The sequence below is a fragment of the Mugil cephalus genome, chromosome 22 (assembly GCF_022458985.1).
Source record: "Mugil cephalus isolate CIBA_MC_2020 chromosome 22, CIBA_Mcephalus_1.1, whole genome shotgun sequence".
Taxonomy (NCBI): domain Eukaryota; kingdom Metazoa; phylum Chordata; class Actinopteri; order Mugiliformes; family Mugilidae; genus Mugil; species Mugil cephalus.
The window spans coordinates 426728-447476 of record NC_061791.1 but is presented as its reverse complement, the minus strand read 5'-3'; the positions used below and the strand labels follow the sequence as shown (position 1 = coordinate 447476).

The 20749-nt window shown below is 45.6% G+C and overlaps 3 protein-coding genes across 4 annotated transcripts; 2 read left to right on the top strand and 1 right to left on the bottom strand.

Annotated features, from left to right (window-relative positions):
• Positions 1–576: 576 nt before the first annotated feature.
• nup50 (nucleoporin 50) lies at positions 577–5670 on the top strand. Of its 2 annotated transcripts, none has more exons than XM_047574899.1 (8): positions 577–749; positions 2041–2119; positions 2195–2278; positions 2415–2634; positions 3545–4192; positions 4599–4683; positions 4759–4877; positions 4964–5670. In XM_047574899.1, the coding sequence occupies exons 2-8, from the start codon at positions 2051–2053 to the stop codon at positions 5167–5169; spliced, it is 1431 nt and encodes a 476-aa protein (XP_047430855.1). In that variant the 5' UTR covers positions 577–749; positions 2041–2050; the 3' UTR covers positions 5170–5670. The 2 variants fall into 2 exon arrangements, with proteins under 2 accessions (XP_047430855.1, XP_047430857.1); XM_047574901.1 differs by having other exon boundaries at positions 2008–2119.
• A 206-nt stretch (positions 5671–5876) lies between these two features.
• On the bottom strand, positions 5877–16585 carry kiaa0930 (uncharacterized protein KIAA0930 homolog). Its single transcript, XM_047574902.1, has 10 exons — positions 16438–16585; positions 10890–11038; positions 10519–10623; positions 10347–10424; positions 10151–10252; positions 9712–9852; positions 9421–9609; positions 8972–9131; positions 8721–8876; positions 5877–7614 (listed from the first exon to the last, which is right to left on the bottom strand). Exons 1-10 carry the CDS (start codon positions 16583–16585, stop codon positions 7574–7576), a joined length of 1269 nt encoding a protein of 422 aa, XP_047430858.1. The 3' UTR covers positions 5877–7573.
• Positions 16586–16600: 15 nt separating this feature from the next.
• On the top strand, positions 16601–19883 carry LOC124999816 (rRNA 2'-O-methyltransferase fibrillarin-like). The gene is made up of 2 exons (XM_047574903.1): positions 16601–16676; positions 18612–19883. The coding sequence occupies exons 1-2, from the start codon at positions 16601–16603 to the stop codon at positions 19529–19531; spliced, it is 996 nt and encodes a 331-aa protein (XP_047430859.1). The 3' UTR covers positions 19532–19883.
• The last annotated feature ends 866 nt before the right edge of the window (positions 19884–20749 follow it).

Genomic DNA, 20749 nt, shown 5'->3' with positions numbered 1-20749 from the left:
ATATGATTCTGTCTGAAACATCGTTAGCATGATAGCACAACTGCCTAAGTCATACCTGAATGTTTACATGGTTTAGCTAACGTACCAACGCTACAGAGACATGCTAACAGCTTCATTCACGGCTAATGTCAGAGCTAATGGATGAATGAATGAATGATTGAATGATTGCGTGGAATTAGTGAATTAATTAAATGATTAATGGGTAAGAAGGATATGTCCCATGAACGAATGAATGAATAAACGAACGAATGAATGTACAAAAAATGAAAGAATGAATGAATATGAAGGTGTGTGAAAATGGGTGGAAGTGTTGATACATATGAATGAATGAATGGATGAATATGCTTAGTTAAGTATATTTATGACCTGACTGAATGAATGAGTGAATGAGTAGATGGATGAATGGATGATTGATTATGTATAAGTAGCGGAGGAATGAAAGGATGAATGGATAAGGGGGTGAATATGTGGAAATTAATAAACGCATATTTACGCATATTAAAAATAAATAAATAAATCACTTCCGCTATGGACTACAACTCCCAGGGTGAGAGTCGCCGTGCCTGCTGCGCATGTCCGAGAAGCGGAGACACCGCTATGTAAAATGGCGGCTTGAACGGCTCGTTTGAAACTACACGCCGCCGTTACCCGTGAAGCTCGTTTTCTACCGATTCTGAGACGGTCTGTGTTTCCCGGAGCTCTCGAGGAGTCACTCGGAGGCAGAGGTTGGAATTTACGGTCCAAAAATCGTACGTTAACTTCACGTTTTACTAAAAAAATATCCAGAGCGGAAAGCTAGAGGAGCTAACTGCTAATGTTCGGGCCTCACCGGCTAAACACCTGAACACCGGAATAAACACGTTAGCAGGACGTTTAGCGTCAATAAACAGCTCGTTCACACACTTAGTCTAATTAATTAAACATTTAAAGGTTAATCATCTTTATCTGAGCGGAGGCTCTGGTTGTTGGTACCCGGAAAAGAAGCGCTAACTCCGTGAAGTTACCGAACCGCTGAGTAACTCACCTGGATTCATGTGTTCATGTGTTTGAATGGAGATAAATGAATCAATTAACAAGGAGCTGGGTTAATATCAACAGGTGTGTTTACTGTGTGTGTTAATAATCTAAAAACCAGGGTTCAGCTGTAAGAATGAAGCCACTGTTTCATTCTTTCATTTTGTAGTTGTCGTGTATTTGTTGATAAATTATTACTGTGATAGTGACTAAATATCTGCGTTTTATTAGGAAATAAAGTGAATTAAGTAGCAACATTGATTTATACTTCAACCCTGAGTCTTTACGTTTAAATTAATAAGTAAACCAATAAAAGTCACTGTAGAATGTGACGTTCACTGACTGTCAGTTCATTATTTACACCAGTTTCTGATGTAAATAAAGTAGAAACAGGATCATTAATCTGGTTTAACGGGACCTGGATCATGTCTGAGGTTCTACATACGGGACAGAGGAAACACAGTGACCTTAACACCACGCACGGCATGCTGGGAGAATTCCACACACACCTACTGCTCAACCAGTGGATCCACATTTAAGGTCCTGGTCTGGTCCTGGTCTGGTCCTGGTCCTGATCTGATCTGATCTGATCTGATCCTGATCCTGATCCTGGTCCTGGTCCTGGTCCTGATCCTGATCCTGATCCTGATCCTGATCTGATCTGATCTGATTCTGGTCCTGGTCCTGGTCCTGGTCCTGATCTGATCTTGATCCTGGTCTTGATCCTGGTCTTGATCCTGGTCTTGATCCTGGTCCTGATCTGATCTGATTCTGGTCCTGATCCTGGTCTGGTTGTGTTGCAGGGCTGGTCCTGATCCGGTCCGGTTGTGTTGCAGGGCTGGTCCTGATCCGGTCCGGTTGTGTTGCAGGGCTGGTCCTGATCCTGGTCCGGTTGTGTTGCAGGGCTGGTCCTGATCCTGGTCCGGTTGTGTTGCAGGGCTGGTCCTGATCCTGGTCCGGTTGTGTTGCAGGGCTGGTCCGGTTGTGTTGCAGGGCTGGTCCTGATCCGGTCCGGTTGTGTTGCAGGGCTGGTGGGATGGCGAAGAGGATCGCGGACAAAGAGCTGACGGACAGGAACTGGGATCAGGAGGAGGAGGGAGAGGAGGTGAGTCCTGAGGAACCTCCTTTATTCCGTGTGTTTAATGATGGAGATCAGCTGATGTTCCTCCTCCTCCTTCAGGCTGGAACGTTCTCACTAGCGAGTGAAGATGTTCTGAAGAACCGGGCGATAAAAAAGGCCAAACGCAGAAACACAGGAGCAGAGGTAGGAACCGGTTTACGTGTGATTAAATGAGTCCGTGTCCCTGACGCTGACACCAGGACTGTGTGTGTGTGTGTGTGTGTGTGTGTGTGTGTGTGTGTGTGTGTGTGTGTGTGTGTGTGTGTGTGTGTGTGTTCAGGGTGAGAGCGGAGCCGCGTTTAAAGGCTTTAAAGGTTTTTCTCTGGCTGCATCGAGCGGAGGATCTTCTCCCGCCTCCTTCTCAGGCTTCGGTAACGGAGGAGGAGGCTTCAAAGGCCTCGGAGGCATCGCCAACGGCAACAGCAGCAGCAGCAGCAGCAGCAGCAGCAGCGCTCCTTCATTCAGAGGCTTCGCTTCCCCCGGCATGACCACGCCGACGGGTGAGACACACACATAATACACACACATAACACACACATATATAACACAACACATAACACACACATATAACACAACACATAATACACACATATAACACACACATATATATAACACAACACATAATACACACATATAACACACACATATATAACACAACACATAATACACACATATAATACACACATATATATAACACACACATATATAACACAACACATAATACACACATATAACACACACATATATACAAACACACACAACAAATACACACATCAAACACACATTAGTAACTAATGTGACCTGAAAGAAGAAGTAAAACTCTTTTACGTCATATAAACATGTTTGTTTGAGGAAGTTGTTGTTCTAGTTGATGTTGAAGCTAATAAACACTGAACATCGTAGCTTCATCAGAGTCTCTGTGGTTTAGATTCAGTCTGTTATTAATTATTTCAGCTGTGATGAACCTAGAACTAGACTCATTATTATTCATATTCTCTGTGATGAAATAACCTGGATTTTCTCTCAGGATAAATAAACTGTTTCATCTTCTTTAGCGACGTGTTAGTTCAACAGAACATTGATTTAAATCATATAAATCAGAAATAAATGAATCCTGATCCTAATAAACCAGAGTCGTTGGGTCTGTCTCATCACAGATTCTACATCTCTGGTCCTTTAATAAAATGCTACGCTAATGCTAATGCTAATGCTATGTGTGGTCAGATGTTGAGTCTAATTCCAGGTGTTTCCATCTTGTTGCATCTTTAGAGGTGAAGTCCAGACAAACTTTAACAAACGTTTGGTCTCAGACGTGTTGAAGCTTCACTTCCATCCATGCAGCTATAGAGCTAAGGAGGCTAAGGTTGGTTTTTATTTTTCATGTCTAATCTTTCATCATCTTTGTCTCAGGTCTAACGTTCAACGGGCCTTCGTCATCATCCTCCTCCTCCAACACGGACGCCACCAAACAGACCAACGGCGCCTCCCTGAGCCTCAGCAGTACCAGTACTAGTACCAGTAGTAGTACTGGTAGTAGTAGTAGTAGTAGTAGTAGCAGCAGCAGCAGTAATAAGGAGTACAGCCGGCAGCTGACGGCGCTGAACTGCTCGGTGAGGGACTGGATCACCAAACACGTCAACGACAACCCTCTGTGCGACCTGAACCCCATCTTCAGGGACTACGAGCGCCACCTGTCCAGCATCGAGCAGCGCTACGGGGCCGCCGCCTCAGACGGAGGCTCGGACGACAAGAAGCCCACGGCCGCCCCCCCTCCTGCCCCGTCCTCCTCCTCCAGCTCCTCCTCAGCTCCTCCCGCCTCCTTCTCCTTCAGCAAGAAGCCCACAGACGACTCCGCCCCCGTCCCGCCCGCCGCCACCTTCAACTTCGGCCAGAAGGTGGACAGCTCGGTTCTGGGCTCCTTGGGGTCCAAGTCCACCCCCCCCAGCTTCTCCTTCTCCTCCTCCTCCTCCAGCCAGACCTCCTCCCTGTTCGGAGCTCCAGGTTCTGCTCCTGCGTTGTCCTTCGGTGGAACCAAAGCCCAGGACCCGAAGCCGGCAGGTCAGAGACCCGCTCACAAAACCTTTCACATTAGACACGATTAGATGTACGAGTTCAGATTTATAAAAGCTTGGTACCTGTTACATTCAGTTTATTACAGAAGTGATTGATTAACAGCTTCTGCTTAAATCTCTTGTTTTTTGAATGGACTCTGGTGAAGTGAACATTGATTCTTTATGTTCATATTCACTTTAGAAAAGCACCCGACTCTTAATAATAATAACTCTCTGAGTCCTTCATGATAATAAACAAGTTAAACCCTAAATACTTTCAAATTAAAAAAGATTTAGTTTTAATGATGAGACAGCAGGTTCCTTACAGACTTAAAGTCTTTCTGAATTTATTTAAACTGATTTTTCTCGTGGTGTTTCTAGATTATTTAAATTAAAAGTCGTATTTTCTGTAGATGAGAACGGAGACGAGGAGTCGGAGGAGCCGCCCAAACCTGAAGTCAAGGAGGTGAAGGAGGACGACGCGTTCTACTCCAAGAAGTAGGTCCCGTCCTCTCAGCCAGAGTCCATTGAGAAAACGTGTGATTTAAGGTCCTGACCAGCATTTTGTCTCAGGTGTAAACTGTTCTATAAGAAGGAGTCGGAGTTCAAAGAGAAAGGAGTTGGAACGCTGCACCTGAAAGAGACGAGCGACGGAAAGACTCAGCTGATCATCCGCGCCGACACCAACCTGGGTAAGGTGACCCGCTGGGGGCGGGGCAGGGGGCGGGGCTGTGTTAATTAGCGTGTTAATGGTCACTAACGAGCGTCCGTCCTGCAGGGAACATCCTGCTGAACGTCCTGGTGCCGTCCTCCATGCCGTGCTCTCGGGTCGGGAAGAACAACGTGATGGTCGTGTGCGTCCCGAACCCGCCCGTGGACGACAAGAACCCCAGCGCCCCCGTCCCCCTCCTGGTCCGGGTCAAGACGGCCGAGGACGCCGACGAGCTCCACCAGACGCTGGAGGACAAGAAGAAGAAAGGCTGAACCCCCTCATCCCATCGTCCTCGTCCCCTCGTCCTCGTCCTCACGTCGTCTCCACTCTGCTAGAATCTGGTCGTCATACTGTGAAAGATTTTAAACATTTACGTCTCCTCCGCCCCCCCACCAGCAGTCTGACGGTTTTAATTTAATCCTCCTCCTCCTCCTCACCCCCCAGCTCTGTTATTATTGTTTTTTTTTAAGGGGGGGTCAGAAACAGGGTCAGATGATTTGGTTTTACTGAGGAAACACTCGCGGTGGATCTGGACCCTGTGAACGAATCAAACGCACCCACTTCACTCTGTTGTCTTTTTCCAAGTGTCCTTTAGTGTGGCCCCCGGGTGGGTGGAGCCTCTGGGCGGGTGGGTGGAGCCTCTGGGTGGGGGGTGGAGCCTCTGGGCGGGTGGGTGGAGCCTCTGGGTGGGGGTGGGGGCAGCTGTCCCTGTCTCAAACATTTGTAAAAGACGTTTATTGGAGAATAAAAGGAAAGAAACAACGAAACAAAAACAACTGATCTCGTCTTTAACTCAGGACCAAGATCCAGAGGAGACCCCCCCCTCCCCCCTTCTCCCCCTCCCTCCCCCTTCTCTCCCTTCTCTCCCTCCTCCCCTCTTCTCTTCCTCCTCTCAGACATTAAATAATATAAATGAGTTGGAGGTGAATCCAGGTGAATCCAGCAGGTGGCGCCATACGACAGAAAACAGGAGGCTGTGTTTTAAAGTTTCCTGCTAACGTGTATTTGAATAAATAAATGTACAGAGAGTGAGAGTGAGCAACAGAAGGAAGAACATGCACAATAACAAAGCGTGAGGTTCACAGGAATCAGCTGATACATTCGACTGGAGATAGAAACACCGAGAATAGAAAAACACTTTGATCGACGACGGCTTCAACCAGAAAATATCCTCCAGGTTCTTCAGAGCAACTTTAAACGACTCGTCCAGAAATAAAATACTTTCATATTTGTTCCATCCAATAAGAATCAGCTCAGGAAATAAAAACTAATCACAATAAAACACAATAAAAAACAAATATTTAACCTCGAGTCAAAGCAAAATAAAAAAAAAAACTCTTGTCGTCACATTAGTTAAATTAAACATCAGAAACTTTTTATATGATGATAAATTAATGCATAAAAACAAAGTCTTTCTCTTTTAAACGGATGTTTCAGATGAGACTTAAGATTTAAACCTGATTCCCTTTAAAATCATCCTCACTTTTTATTTTCACGTCTGGAAACGACAGGAAGTCAATAAATGAATTAAAACTGTTTCCTGTTCGATATCACACGGAAAATATCTGAGAACAAAACTAAACGTGAACAAGACGTTTTCATTTTATGATTCTTGGTGAAAATAAATGAATCTGTTTTAGAATTAAATTGTGAAATACTTTAAATTTTTTGTTCATTTGATTCGAATCATTTGTAGTTTTATAAATAAATTATTGTCTCAGACGTTTAAACTGTGAAAGAATTTGTTTTTATTAAATGAATGAACTTTCACTCAGATTATTTCTTTTACTTGAATAAAGTTGAGATTTTTTAAATTAATTCCAAACCACCGACATTTTCTTTTATAAATGTTAAATTGTGAAAATAAAATTCACAACGTTGACAAAGTTTTCTTGTAAATTTACATTTTTTTATTGTAATTTCTGTGTTTTAGTGTTTCTAACAAATAAAACCAGATTTTTCTCAGTAATTCAGACTAAACTGGTTATAAACTGAGCTTCTTATTCTTCTGCTTCTACGACTAATTTAAAATGAGACATGAGATAAATGAACAGTTGTACATAAGTTAATATTTTCATATTTTATTGTGACTATAAATGAACTCATTAGTCGATCGTTTTCTGTTTTAAAATACAAAAACAAAGAAAGAAAGAAAGAAAGAAAAAACAGCTGATGTGACCCGACACTAAAACACAGAGCGGCTCTAAAACCTGACGGGGGGACGGGGACGGGGACGGGGGACGGGGGACAGGGACGGGGGGACGGGGACGGGGACAGGGGACAGGGGACGGGGACGGGGACGGGGGACGGGGGACGGGGACAGGACAGACGGACGTGTCTTTTTAAAAGCTCAACCTTGGGTCAAGGCGTCTCTGTGAGTAAAAAGCAGCAGAATATTTACAGGAAACAAACATTCTTCACTTCCCTCGACTTCCTGGTCAGAGTTCAGCCAAAAGGTCCGTGTGGTCCACGTTTCCGTGGAGACGACCTGGAGCAGAAGAGGAGGCACTTCTCGAATGGCTGGTTGGTTCTTGGTCTCTCTGACAGACGGACGGACGGACGGACGGATGGACAGGCAGCGCCTCCGTCTGGACACCGGGGGGCGCCGCTGGGGTCTCGGTGGCCTGATGCAGGAGGCACTTGGTTGTGGTGATGGTCTGAGGGAGTCCGGCTCTGCTATGTCATCAGGATCGGCTTCTGCCTCACCTCCACGATGTCTGTGCACGACCACGACAACAACAACAACAACAACAACAACAACAACACAACAACACAACACGTTAGAAACGAAACAACAAGACGAAGCCCAGCGCTGTAGACAGAGAACAGCAAAGGCCCCAGTCGGCTTCCCTGTGGTCCCCCCCCATACGGACCGTAACCACGGTAACAGTTTATTACTGGTGTTAGTCGTAGTTTAACCGTTGATGTTTTGGTGTTTGTGTGTCTTGTTTTGTCTTGTTTGTAAATATCCCTGTGATGTGATGTTTCCTTTGGTGGCGACTAATAAATAAATAACGGCTAGAAAATGAATAAACTCAACAACTACAACACTGAGGAACTGGTGTTCCCTCATGTGTAGTTTGTGTAGATGTTGTGTATATAATAATATGTTGTGTTCTATCTAGAGACGCTGCGTTTACTCATTGTTGTTGTTGTTAGTTTTCAGGTTGTTACTGATGTATAAAAACATGAATTTGAAGATGTAATATTTTGGTTCCTCAGTTTAATTCCTTTCTTCTTTTTTTCCCACATATGTAAATGAAGCAGCTGTTTAAAGTTAGCTAGCTTAGCATATGCTAATGGCTGCGGCCTACTCTGGTTTTTAATCACATGCTCGATTATTAATGTGAATAATAATGGAAATATAGTGAAAGACTAAGATACCATCTGGTGACCTCTGACCTGTAGTGACCTCTGACCTGTGGTGACCTGTAGTGACCTGTAGTGACCTGTAGTGACCTGTGTGACCTCTGACCTGTAGTGACCTGTAGTGACCTGTGTGACCTCTGACCTGTAGTGACCTGTAGTGACCTGTAGTGACCTCTGACCTGTGGTGACCTCTGACCTGTGGTGACCTGTGGGACCTCTGACCTGTGGTGACCTGTAGTGACCTGTAGTGACCTGTGTGACCTGTAGTGACCTCTGACCTGTAGTGACCTCTGACCTGTAGTGACCTCTGACCTGTGGTGACCTGTAGTGACCTGTGTGACCTCTGACCTGTAGTGACCTGTAGTGACCTGTGTGACCTCTGACCTGTAGTGACCTGTAGTGACCTCTGACCTGTGGTGACCTCTGACCTGAGGTGACCTGTGTGACCTCTGACCTGTGGTGATGCGATGCAGCGGCAGCGTGACGTAGGTCAGGTGAGAGTAGAGCAGGAAATAATCTTCAGCCCGGTTCAGTTTGAGCCACGATCCGACCAGAGAGCGTCCGGTTCCCGACAGCGAGCGGGAGCGAAGGTTGGTGGTCGTGTGGAGGTCTGAGAGGAAAACAGCATGAACACAACATGAACACAACATGAACACAACATGAACACAAACACAACGTGGAGGACGTAGTGGGTCCGTGCGTTACCCTCGTCCTCCTCCTCCCTGAAGAACTCCTCGCTGTCGTTGGCCGAGTGAGACTTCTTCATCTCTGCGATCCGGTTCCTGGGAACTTTGCGTCTGAGGGAGGGCGAGAAGAAGGAGGGCCGGTTCCTCTCGGGGGTGGGGGGGGTGCTGAACGACGTCACCTGGGAGACCACACCTGTTTTAGCCCCGGTCACATGGTAACGACGTCCCCAAGACAAGACACAAACGTCCTGCTACTGTCCATCTGAGACCTTTACGCCCAGAGTCAGGACCAACATCACGACCAATTAATACGGTGGATTTATAAGAAACACTCACACTCAAAGAATTAATTAATCAATTAATTAATCAATTAAGTGATTAATTAATTGAGGAAGGAAGAGGGAGGTTTTTGTTGCCTTGGACCAGATCCTGGACCGGATCCTGGACCGGGCCCTAAGCTGTCCTCACCCTCTCGTGCATGGGGGACGCCGGGTCTTCCTCGGTGCCGCAGGGGGACGTGTCCCCGGTGGGGACGCGGCTCACGGCCATCTCAGCGTGTCCCTTCCCCTGAGGCCCCTTCATCCGCACAAACTCCATGTTGTTGTACTTGTAGAAACCGAAGGACATTCTCTGAGCCATCTTAGCCGCTACGCTAACCTGCACCAGCAACACACACGAATACAGACCAATAGAAATATAGAAATATAGAATATGTAAAATAGAGAACCAGACCCTCCCCCCTCTCCTCCCCCTCCTCACCCGGTTGTCGTAGACCTTCTTCAGGGCCTCGTAGCGGATCGAGCCCTGGAAGATGACGCCCTGGAACGTTTTAGTTTTGTCGCTGGCGACGAGCTCCACACAAACCATCTCCCCCTCCCCAACCGTCATGTCACTGAACACCTGGACACGGACACAGGAGGACAGGGGGACAGGGGGACAGGGGGACAGGATGAATGACTACATGACAGGATGACTTTCATTCACTCATTCATTCTTCTTCTCTGTTAAACCATTGATCTCAGTTCTTTAGCTTCTGGTCGACAAGACGAGAGACATGTCTCTATCTGAGGGGGACATGTCTCTGTGAGGACATGTCTTTGGGGAAACATGTCTCTTTGGGGACATGTCTCTGAGGAGGACATGTCTCTGTGAGGACGTGTCTCTGAGGGGACGTGTCTCTGGGCGCTGAGTGTCTCACCTCCTCGAAGTTGTCGATCATGAAGAAGATGTTGGGGTAGCTCATCTTAGACTCCTCCCCTTTACTGTCCATGGCGTGTTTACTGGGGGACGCAAAGACTTCCTGTCGGGAGACACCAGAGAAGAAGACGAGGTGACCAAGACGAAGGGACTGAGAGGACGAGGGGGACGAGGAGAGGAAGACGGCGTCCTCCTACCTGACACTTCTTCTTGTGGATGTGGATGTCTCCTCCATCTGAGCGCGTGCAGACGGCACATGTGACCACGTAGTCCAGCTGTAGGAGACAGGGGACAGAGGGGACAGGTTAGACAGGGGAGACAGAGGACAGGTGAGACAGGTGGGACAGGTGGGACAGGTGAGACGTGGACCTTCTGCAGGATCAGGTTCAGGTAGACACTCTCCTCCCAGTCTATGTCGGGGTCTCCGAGTCCTGGAAGCTTCTTGGAGTCTCTCCTGTAGACTTCCACCTCCACCTGGACAGAGGACATCCGTTACCACGACAACGACCATACATACGTCACCACGACAACGACGACCACCACACATCCGTCACCACGACAACTACACATCTTCCTTTCAGGATCAGTAACAGTGGTATCAGTACTAGTACTAGTACCTTCTTGCCCTCGGAGGCGTCTGGTATTATTAGTAGTATTGGTAGTAGTAGCAGTGATATTATCAGTAGTAGTATTAGTAGTAGAAGTATTAGTACTAGTAGTAGTAGTACTAGTACTAGTACCTTCTTGCCCTCGGAGGCGTCCGGGCTGACGTAGGCCAGTTTCCTGCGGACGTAGAACAACATGTCGTCCTGACGCGGCGCCAACTTCTCCATGAAGTAGGTGGAGAACATCCAGGTCCAGAAGACGATGCGGTCGTCCTTAAAGCAGCCTGGAGGACGGGGACACAGGGAGACAGGGGGACACATCAGTATCCTCCATCACCTCACACCTGGACGACCGTAGCTTAGCGACGGTCGCCGGGGCGGCCGGGGGATGAACTGAGGAGGAGCTGAGGAGGAGCTGAGGAGGAGCTGAGGAGGAGCTGAGGAGGAGCTGAGGACCAGTTTAACTTCCCCTCAGAGTTTAATTTGTGTTTGTTTGTTTGTTCAGAGATAAAATGGATCAAAAGTCAGAACTTAATCAAACTGATCAGGACTGAAGAGAATTAAAAGATTTATGGAAAGAAAAGTAGAAAAAATACGAAGGTTCTCTGTTAATGGTGACGACGTAACTATTTAACATAGTTTTATTAATTAATAAAACCAGTTTAACTTCAACCTCATCAGCTTCAATCTAGACCTGATTAAATCATTTAATGATTTAATAATTTAATGATTTAATATCACGTAAAGAGTTAGAACCACTGAAACCTCCCAACGTTCTTCTACAACCTTCTCCATCACCACAAGAACCTAACGAGATGCTCTAAAAACTCGGCCAACAGAACCACCTAAAAACCTCTAGACACCCCTTTAAAATTCTTCCTATCACAAATTATAACCACAAAGAACCTCGTCACTTCTTTCATGACAAGAAGAACCTCCTGAAGTTCCACTAGAACCATCTAAAGGCCAAGGAAAGTAAAACCATGATCCAAGACATCACAACCTTCCTACTGAGCTTCAGAACCTTACAGAACCTAGTACCTTACAAGAACCTCCTAAAGAACCACAAGACCCTACAGACACACGGTTATGACCCGTGGATGTTCTATGTTCTAACCATGTGATCCAGACTCAGGGTGTTTTTTCTCCGTATGAAGGATTTAACTCTCTACAGGAACTCGTTTCCTCACGTCAGCACTGACTCATCCACGTTTCCTCTTTTTAATTCGAGTTCACGAAATAAAAGAAGAACCACAGAACCTGGAGTCCTTTAGCTCTGATCTACTGGAACATCTGAATCTGGACCTAAAAACAGCACATGGTGACGAATGTGAACGTGAACTAAAACAGGTCAGAACGTCGACCTCCTGGAAAACGTTCCTCAGTTTGGATCCGGGACTAAAAGATTAACTCTTTTATGTTGAGACACAGAAGCTTCTTCAGATTTTCTTTAACTAGAACTAAAGTCCAGGAACAAATAACATCAGTTCTCCAGTAGCTTCGCTCTGAGGACTAAAGGTTCCACTGATGGGACTCAGTGGTGAATAAATCCATCCTGATTATCATCGGCCTCAAACTACAACCAGTAAAACCTGTTCTCCGTCGCATGTTTGCAGCTTCGCCAAGAAAACAGAACCTGTGCATCAGTTCCTCTTCCTGCAAACATGTTGGCACAAGACGCTGCAGGAGGAAAACAGAACCATCCAAGAACCTTCATTAGTGACAAACACACCCACATTCACTCTTTAGTGAGTAGGAACCATCTAACGGCCGATTAGCGTCTGTGGGACTAAAGGAAACACAGACAAAGATCCTGGTTGGAACCTTTGTCAATTAAACAGAAACTTTTTGTGGAAATCGGTTCCTCTTTGAGATTTTCCCTGGAGGAACTAGGACGTAGATGAAGTTCCAGGTTCTAGTTTTATCTCTGAACCACTTCTTGCTCCGGGTGGATTAATGATTTCTGAAAACCTTCCTCTGACGGACGCATAGATTACAAAATTTTGGTAGAATACAAGTGAAATCTCTTAGAACAAACACACTGAATTTCGTCTTAGTTTACTTAGTGTTAAGTTCCAGCAGGTGACGGATCCACTGCCTCCATCAGGTCTGTGGAGACTTTCTGAAGACGTTTCACACAGTAAAACACGTTTTTGAAACTCGAAGGACAAACGTTCTCTGGGTTTTTAAAGTGTGATGGACACAGTTAGCCTAGCCTAGCCTAGCCTAGCCTAGCAGCCTTTTACACAATGGAGTCACTGACGCGTCGTGTTGAGGAGACGACGCCGTGAAAACACAGAGTTCTTCACCCTCGAGGTTCCTTCGTGTTTGATGATGTTTTCTCTGTAGAACTGAAATAATCTGGACCCTGAGCAGCCAAATCCACGAAGAACCACGGTTCTGGGTCCAACAAGGACCGACTGCAGTGGTGCAGCTTCGATGCTACTGGGTCGTTTTGGTGGAAGAACTGATAACCTGCCCTGACCCTGCATCAACCTGGAACCTTCCTCATGGACTCTAGAGACTAGAACCGTATTCACCAACAGAACCTCATCAGAGGCCTCTAGAACCTTATTCACCAACAGAACCTCATCAGAGGCCTCTAGAACCTCACTGGTTACCACTAGAATCTAAACACCAACAACAACTTCTAATAAGAACCTTGGGATTTATTTCTTTTGATCTGTTTCAGACGTTAAATAAGTTGTAACATATATTATATATATTAAATATATATTTCCGTGTATAAACTTGTGTGTTCGGAGCCACTTCCTCTCATTCATGTTAATTATGCGACGCTGAATGTAAACAGATGGGCGGCGTCCCGCTGAGACGTCCTTCTGTTGGAGACGTCCCGCGGTGGACGAACCGACACATATGTGCACGTAGACGACGCTGTGGTTAAACCAGACATTAAATATGGTCACATTAAATATTCAGCAGCGTTTGTAAAGAGGCCTCAGATCTGATCCACGAAGCCTCTTTATTTATAGCAGCAGGAGGTAATTAAACCTGAACCACTGCAGCGCAGAGAACGTTTCTACCAGGAATAAAACCTGCTCCTCAGATCACGGGAGGAAACAAGAGGCCGAAGCTTCAGTGAAATTTGTTTCCAGACGTTCGGCTTCATGTTTCGTTTCTGGGTTCAGAGTTTGAGCCGTGACCTTGGTGAGAACACGGATTATTACTGAGTCACTGCAGAGGAGCCGGCGCTCAGAGTCCAGCTCCCCCTGGTGGCTGGAGGCTGCAGTATAGGTCATAAGCTCCTCCCCCTCCATGTTAGTGGGCGGGACTTGGGCCAAACTAAAACACTGACAAACGCGTCAAATAGTTTTTCTTATAATGGAAATTTCAGGTTGTTAATATAATGTTGATGAACGTAGTTTAATTTCAGTTCCTTATTTGACGCTATAGAAACAGGATGTGACATCATGGAGACCACCAGTTGCCATGACAACCGCTTCGTGAAGACGTCCCACGGGACCGTGAGAGTCACGAAAACTATTTTAAAAAATGAGTTCAGTGTTTAATCCAACGTTTACCTGTAGCTGGTGCAGGTAAAGCAGAGAGAGGGACTAATTCAACGGAAACGAGGACAAACGTCCACCAATAAAAGATCATTATTAAAATAATGAGTCTTTACTGTTTTATTAAATGTCACAGCTCCTCAGAAATGAGCGTGAACAGAGATGGAGTCCAGTGGTTTCATTCTGCAGACGGATTTATTTATTCATTTATTATTATTATTTCATGGATGAACTAAAATAACGCGTCTATAAAATGAACGTCGTGTTTTATTTGGTCTGAATGTGACTGTGAAGCTCTGACACTTTAAAGGCGACGGAAAACAGAGGATCAGACTCTACACAGCGTCCAGAGGACACGTCCAGGGGGGACACGTCCAGAGGGGACGTCCAGGGGACACGTCCAGGGGGGACACGTCCAGAGGGGACGTCCAGAGGGGACACGTCCAGAGGGGACGTCCAGAGGGGACGTCCAGAGGGGACACGTCCAGAGGACACGTCCAGAGGACACGTCCAGAGGAGACACGTCCAGAGGAGACGTCCAGAGGGGACCAACGTCTCTGGACTCTGACCTACATAAACCTGGTTCATGGACCAGACTCAGACTTTAGGTTTAATTAAACCTGAGAACGAGGTTAAACCTCAGAAATCCAGTAAAATCTGTGAATGTGTCACAGATCTGTGTGTTTGGCCTGTGTGTTTCTGAAATATTTAAAGAGTCAAACATTCGTAGAATTATTTGTATTTTTAAACTGTTTAATCAGAAAACTCGTCCGTAGTAAATGAACGAACCTTTAATCTGATCTCAGGCTTTAGTTTGACACAGAATCAGTAACTTTGCTGCCTGATGAACTCCATTCACAAAAAGGCTGATTTAAGAAGAACAGTTCACATGTGTGAATACGAACAGATCAGAGACAGAGTTTAGTTTCTAAACCTCAGCAGAGTCTGACCATGAATTCTGCTCCTTTTATTTAATGTTGAACACGTCGGTTCAAACAGAACAAGAAGAAACTCATGAGACTTTGAGTTCAGATGTGACTGAGGGACGAACAGAAGGACACGTCTCACTTCATCTGTCTCCGTGTGGACTTTTCTCCCTTTAAACATGTTACAGGATAAATCAGCTAAAGTCCATTAACCCACTGGTCTCAGGTGAAACTGGTCTGAACCCGTCTGAGCTCTGGAACCGACTTCGTCTGAGACTCGGAGACAGAAACTTCTCGTCTTCAGAACGAGACCAGATCAGTTTAGTTTGAGCAGGTTTAACTTTTCATTTACTGGATTTATTTATATGATTTATTTATTCAGCCTGATTTATTAACTGGTGGATGTGAAGTCACTGGATTCAATCAGAAATATGCAGAACAATAAATAAATAGAATAAAAACAGAACAACTGAGATAAGAATTCACAGATGACGCGTTTTTCTGATAAAGATTCAAACTTTGAGGAACTTTGGTTTTATCAGCAGGAAACGGGTCAGATGAATATTTATCTTTATTTTAGTTCAGTTTGATTTAGATTCGTGTCTGAGCTGCTCCTGGTTCTAAGTCTGGTTCTAGGTCTGGGTCTGGTTCTAGGTCTAGGTCTGGTTCTGGTCTGGTTCTGGTTCAAGTCTGGTTCTAGGTCTGGGTCTGGTTCTGGGTCTGGTTCTAGGTCTAGGTCTGGTCCAGGTTCTAGGTCTGGGTCTGGTTCTAGGTCTGGGTCTAGGTTTAGGTCTAGATTTAGGTCTGGTCTAGATTTAGGTCTGGTTCTAGGTCTAGGTCTGGTTCATGTCTGGTTCTAGGTCTGGTCCAGGTTCTACGTCTGTTTCAGGTTCTGGACCAGGTCCTGGACCTGGTCCTGGTCCAGGTCCTGGTCCAGGTTCTAGTCCTGGTTCTGTCCCAGGTCCCGGTCCAGGTCCCTCCCCCAGGCTGCTCTGGATGCTCCAGGCCACTTGTCTAAAGAGTCTGAGACACTTTGTTTGGTTGTTGATGCTTTAAATCAAACCAGTGAATCAGTTTCTCAGGAACCAACGTGTCAGATAGAAAAGAAACGGGGACACGGACCCGGTGAAGACGTGTCCCCACGGACCCCTGAACCGGACCGGATCCCCCTTGGGTCCGGGTCCGGGACCGAGCCCCGGGACCGAGCCCCGGGCCTGGGCCGTAACTCACCGATGCCGCTGATCTCCTGGCGGCTGCTCAGGCGGCTCCGCTCGTCGGAAATGGCCTGAAGCATCTGGAGCAGGGACCCGTCCACGTCTCCGTTCTCCTCCTCCGACACTGGCCCGACGGCCTTACACAAACCGGGGAAGGACGCCATCTCCGCGCTGGGACCATGACAGTCCGGGCTGGTTCACGGCTAAACGGAGGAGGAGGCGGAGGAGGAGGAGGAGGAGGAGGAGGAGGAGGAGGAGGAGAGGACCCCCCCTCGGATCTTCCTCTGATTTATCCCGGGTTAAACTCCTGTAGAGCCGCTGTTCTGATCCGGGTCCGGGTCCGGGTCCAGATCCAGGGTAGAGGGAGACTCCGGTCCCTCTGTTGTGTGGATCAGCTGGAAACACCCCTCGCACTTCCGGGAACAACACGGAGCCTTAAAGGGCCAGAGCACCGCACCCCCCCCCCCCCCCCCCCCCCCCCCCCCCGCGGTAAATAATAAACACAAATAAACACAAATAAACTGCATTTTATCAGCTTCATGTCTGAAATAAAACCTGTATCTGAACAGTTTAACATTAACACTGAACGGAACATGTTAATAATGATGCATATTTATAAATAGCTCTGGGCTCAGTTTAATATAGAACATACGGGGGGAGAGAGGGGGAGAGAGGGGGAGAGAGGTCCTGCATCACCCTCCGTCAGTTTGGATCCAGGTTTTAAATATTAAACTGTTTGAAAAGTAAATAATACTTATTAATTACATAAACCCTGTATTTGTTTCCTCTCCGTCTTCATAAATGAGGTAAATCAACACATTAAAACTACGAGACATTTCTCTAATATGAAAGAAACTAAGACTCTGGATTTATAAACTCTTTGGAAAAACATTTGTGTTTTAAGAGACTCATTAATAGATGAAGTTGTGTGTTTCTTAATAAAGTTTGTACCCGCTTATCTTATCTTATCTTGTCCTCCGGGGCCACACGGCTTTATAAATCAGACGCACCCCTGTTAGCATAGCTGCTACGTGTTGTGTGAGAGGCGGAGAGTCCCCGCCCGCCCGGAGGAGGGAGGGTGGAGATTAGTAACCGTTTTACCGCCTCGGTTCGCCTGTTTTAAATGACGGAGGATCCCGCTGAGGATATTTAAACATAAAACACGGCTGCATCTGTATTTATGACCCAATAAACTGCGAATAAAATTGTAAATTCACTTAAATAAACATTGACAAGTTCACGCGATCGCATTTTTCTACCTGGTGACACAATCCCGCGTCACACAGCGGCGAACACTGCTCCGCCCATGCGGGATGTTCCCGCCGGTTTACACCGTGTTTACAAACTAGTGCACTCTTTGTTTAAGACAAAGGATGACGTAATCGTCTCTGTTCGGCGCCGCTCACACGAGGAGACCGGAAACCGGAAACTGACTTTATATCATTTAATTTTGTCTTTACATTTTCAGCGAAATGATTTCACCTTTTATTTTTTCTTACTTTTGTGATCCGTTCTATTTTTCAATGAAGTAAAAAAAATAATAATAATAAAATAAAATAAAGTAGATCGAAAACGTTCAAATTGCTTTTAGGTAGTTAAAGATTATAATTCAACAAAGCTTCGTTTTTATTATTATTCGTGTATTTGTAAAGTTATATGTGTTTGTGAGTGAGTTGTGTTTTATATATAAAAATTAAATTAAATTTAAAGAAGAACCAGCACGTTTACGGGAGACTGGAAACGTTGAGTTACATTTTTAATTTAAAATGTATTATTTATTTATTTATTTATTTATAGTGTTATGTATAATGTATGTAAATGTAAAGCTGTTTGCTTTTGTCACTTTTGTCACTGAGTTGTGAACCAGGAAGCTTAAAAAAAACTTCAGAATGTCCTACTACATAAATTACTTGTAGTTAGGAAACGTTTTTAATTTAATAAATATTTATTTATTAATTGTTTGTTTTGTGACTGGGCTGTGCTTCATATAAAGATTATTTATTTAAAAAAAAAAACGGAACGGAACCAGGAAGTGGAGACCGGAAGCTGAGCTCTAGAAGTCCCACACGTGGTCCGCACGTCTCGTCTCTGCTCAGAGAAGCGAGGAGCTCCAGAGGTTCGGTTTGTTTTTTCACTTCGCTTCAGAAAACATGAGGCCGGGATTCACTCCGCGTGGTGACCGGGGAGGACGAGGAGGCCGCGGCGGCCGAGGAGGCTTCGGAGACCGAGGAGGCTTCGGAGACCGGGGCGGACGAGGAGGCTTCAGAGGGGGGAGAGGAGGAAGCTTCAGGTCCCCGGACGGTGGAGGATTCCGGGGCCGAGGAGGCGGCAGAGGGACCCCGAGAGGCCGCGGCGGCGGCCGAGGCGGCGGCCGCGGAGGCTTCGGAGGAGGCAAGAAGGTCCTGATCGAGCCCCACAGACACGAGGGGGTGTTCATCTGCAGGGGGAAGGAGGACGCCCTGGTCACCAAGAACATGGTGGTGGGGGAGTCCGTGTACGGGGAGAAGCGGATGAGCGTGGAGGAGGGCGACACGAAGATCGAGTACAGAGCGTGGAACCCGTTCCGCTCCAAACTGGCCGCAGCCATCTTAGGGGGGGTGGACCAGATCCACATCAAGCCCGGGGCTAAGGTCATGTACCTGGGGGCCGCCTCCGGCACCACCGTGTCCCACGTGTCGGACATCGTGGGTCCGGACGGGCTCGTGTACGCCGTGGAGTTCTCGCACCGCTCGGGCCGCGACCTCCTCAACGTGGCCAAGAAACGCACCAACATCATCCCGATCATCGAGGACGCGCGGCACCCGCACAAGTACCGCATGCTGGTGGGCATGGTGGACGTGATCTTCGCCGACGTGGCGCAGCCGGACCAGACCAGGATCGTGGCGCTGAACGCCCACAACTTCCTGAAGAACGGGGGCCACTTCGTGATCTCCATCAAGGCGAACTGCATCGACTCCACCGCGGCCCCGGAGGCCGTGTTCGCCTCGGAGGTCAAGAAGATGGGGGCCGAGAACATGAAGCCGCAGGAGCAGCTGACGCTGGAGCCGTATGAGAGGGACCACGCGGTGGTGGTGGGCACCTACAGACCCGCACCCAAGACCAAGAAATGAGCCCCCACAGACTCCCCCCGGCCCCCCCTTAAACCCTGTACTGTCTTATTAATGCCCCCCTCCCTCCAGACAAACATTAGGCCCTGGACCACGTGGGGAGGCCCCCCAGGTCCAGGTCCAGGTCCAGGTCCAGGTCCAGGTGTCCCCCCTTCACTCTGATTGAAAGCTTTTATTTTTCTTTTTCTTTTAATTGTTTCTGACGGACTCGAGGCAGGAGACAGACTTTATTCCTGACTTTATTCCTGTGAAGCGTCCGTGTCTCAGATCTCATGTGTTTGTTGACATGAAGTTTGTTTTGATAAAAGATTCTTGTTTGTTGAAAAAAATAAAAAGAAAACAGGAAAAAAAAAGAGTTGATTTTATTTTGTTATGTTTTGAATTAAAAATGATTAAAACTGTTTTGAAAACTTATTTAAAAACTAGAACTTGTTTATTTTGCTTTTATCCAGAATCTGAACATGAAAATGTTTTTATAATTTAAATTCACCAAATGAACCTTTGTATTAATATATTTCATATAAATATATAAAGGACAGTTTAAAACGTTCTTATTGTTATAATTAATTTTTATTTAATTCAGTCTGTAGATTATTTCTGGAGTGAAGAATAATTTGTTCTAGTTTGATGTTTGAGCAGAAAAAAATAAAACTTAGTTTTTAATGATCTGAAAGTTTAAGAAAAACATCTTTAAATAATATAGCTTTAAAACACCAACTTTATATTAATAAAAATACATATTTTCCACATATAAGATGTTGATATAAGTTTACTGTTTATATTTCAATATTTTTTATTTAATTGAACCTGGAGAAAATTAATCTGTTCTACTTTGATTTGATTTGTAAAAGTTGAGCAGAAAAAAAAAATCTTAAATAAATAAATTTTTTTCTAAGGATCTGGACATGAAACATTCAACCTTTTATTGAATTTATAAAATTTTACCAAATGTTTTTTATAATAAAAAAAACTAATAAAACTGCATCTTATTAGTAAATATATAAAATATGTTTCCTATAATGATTTAGTATTTGTCTTAATATTTACATGTTTATAGTATTTCACCTTTTAAAGCTACATGATTATTTTAAATGTCTTTAATTTGAGGTGAAACTAAAACAATGAACAGAACAAACTGAATATTTGCACATAATTAATCTATTTATTACCTTTAGAATCAGACTAACCTCAGTTTGCTGCCAAACTAAATTCTGTGAAACA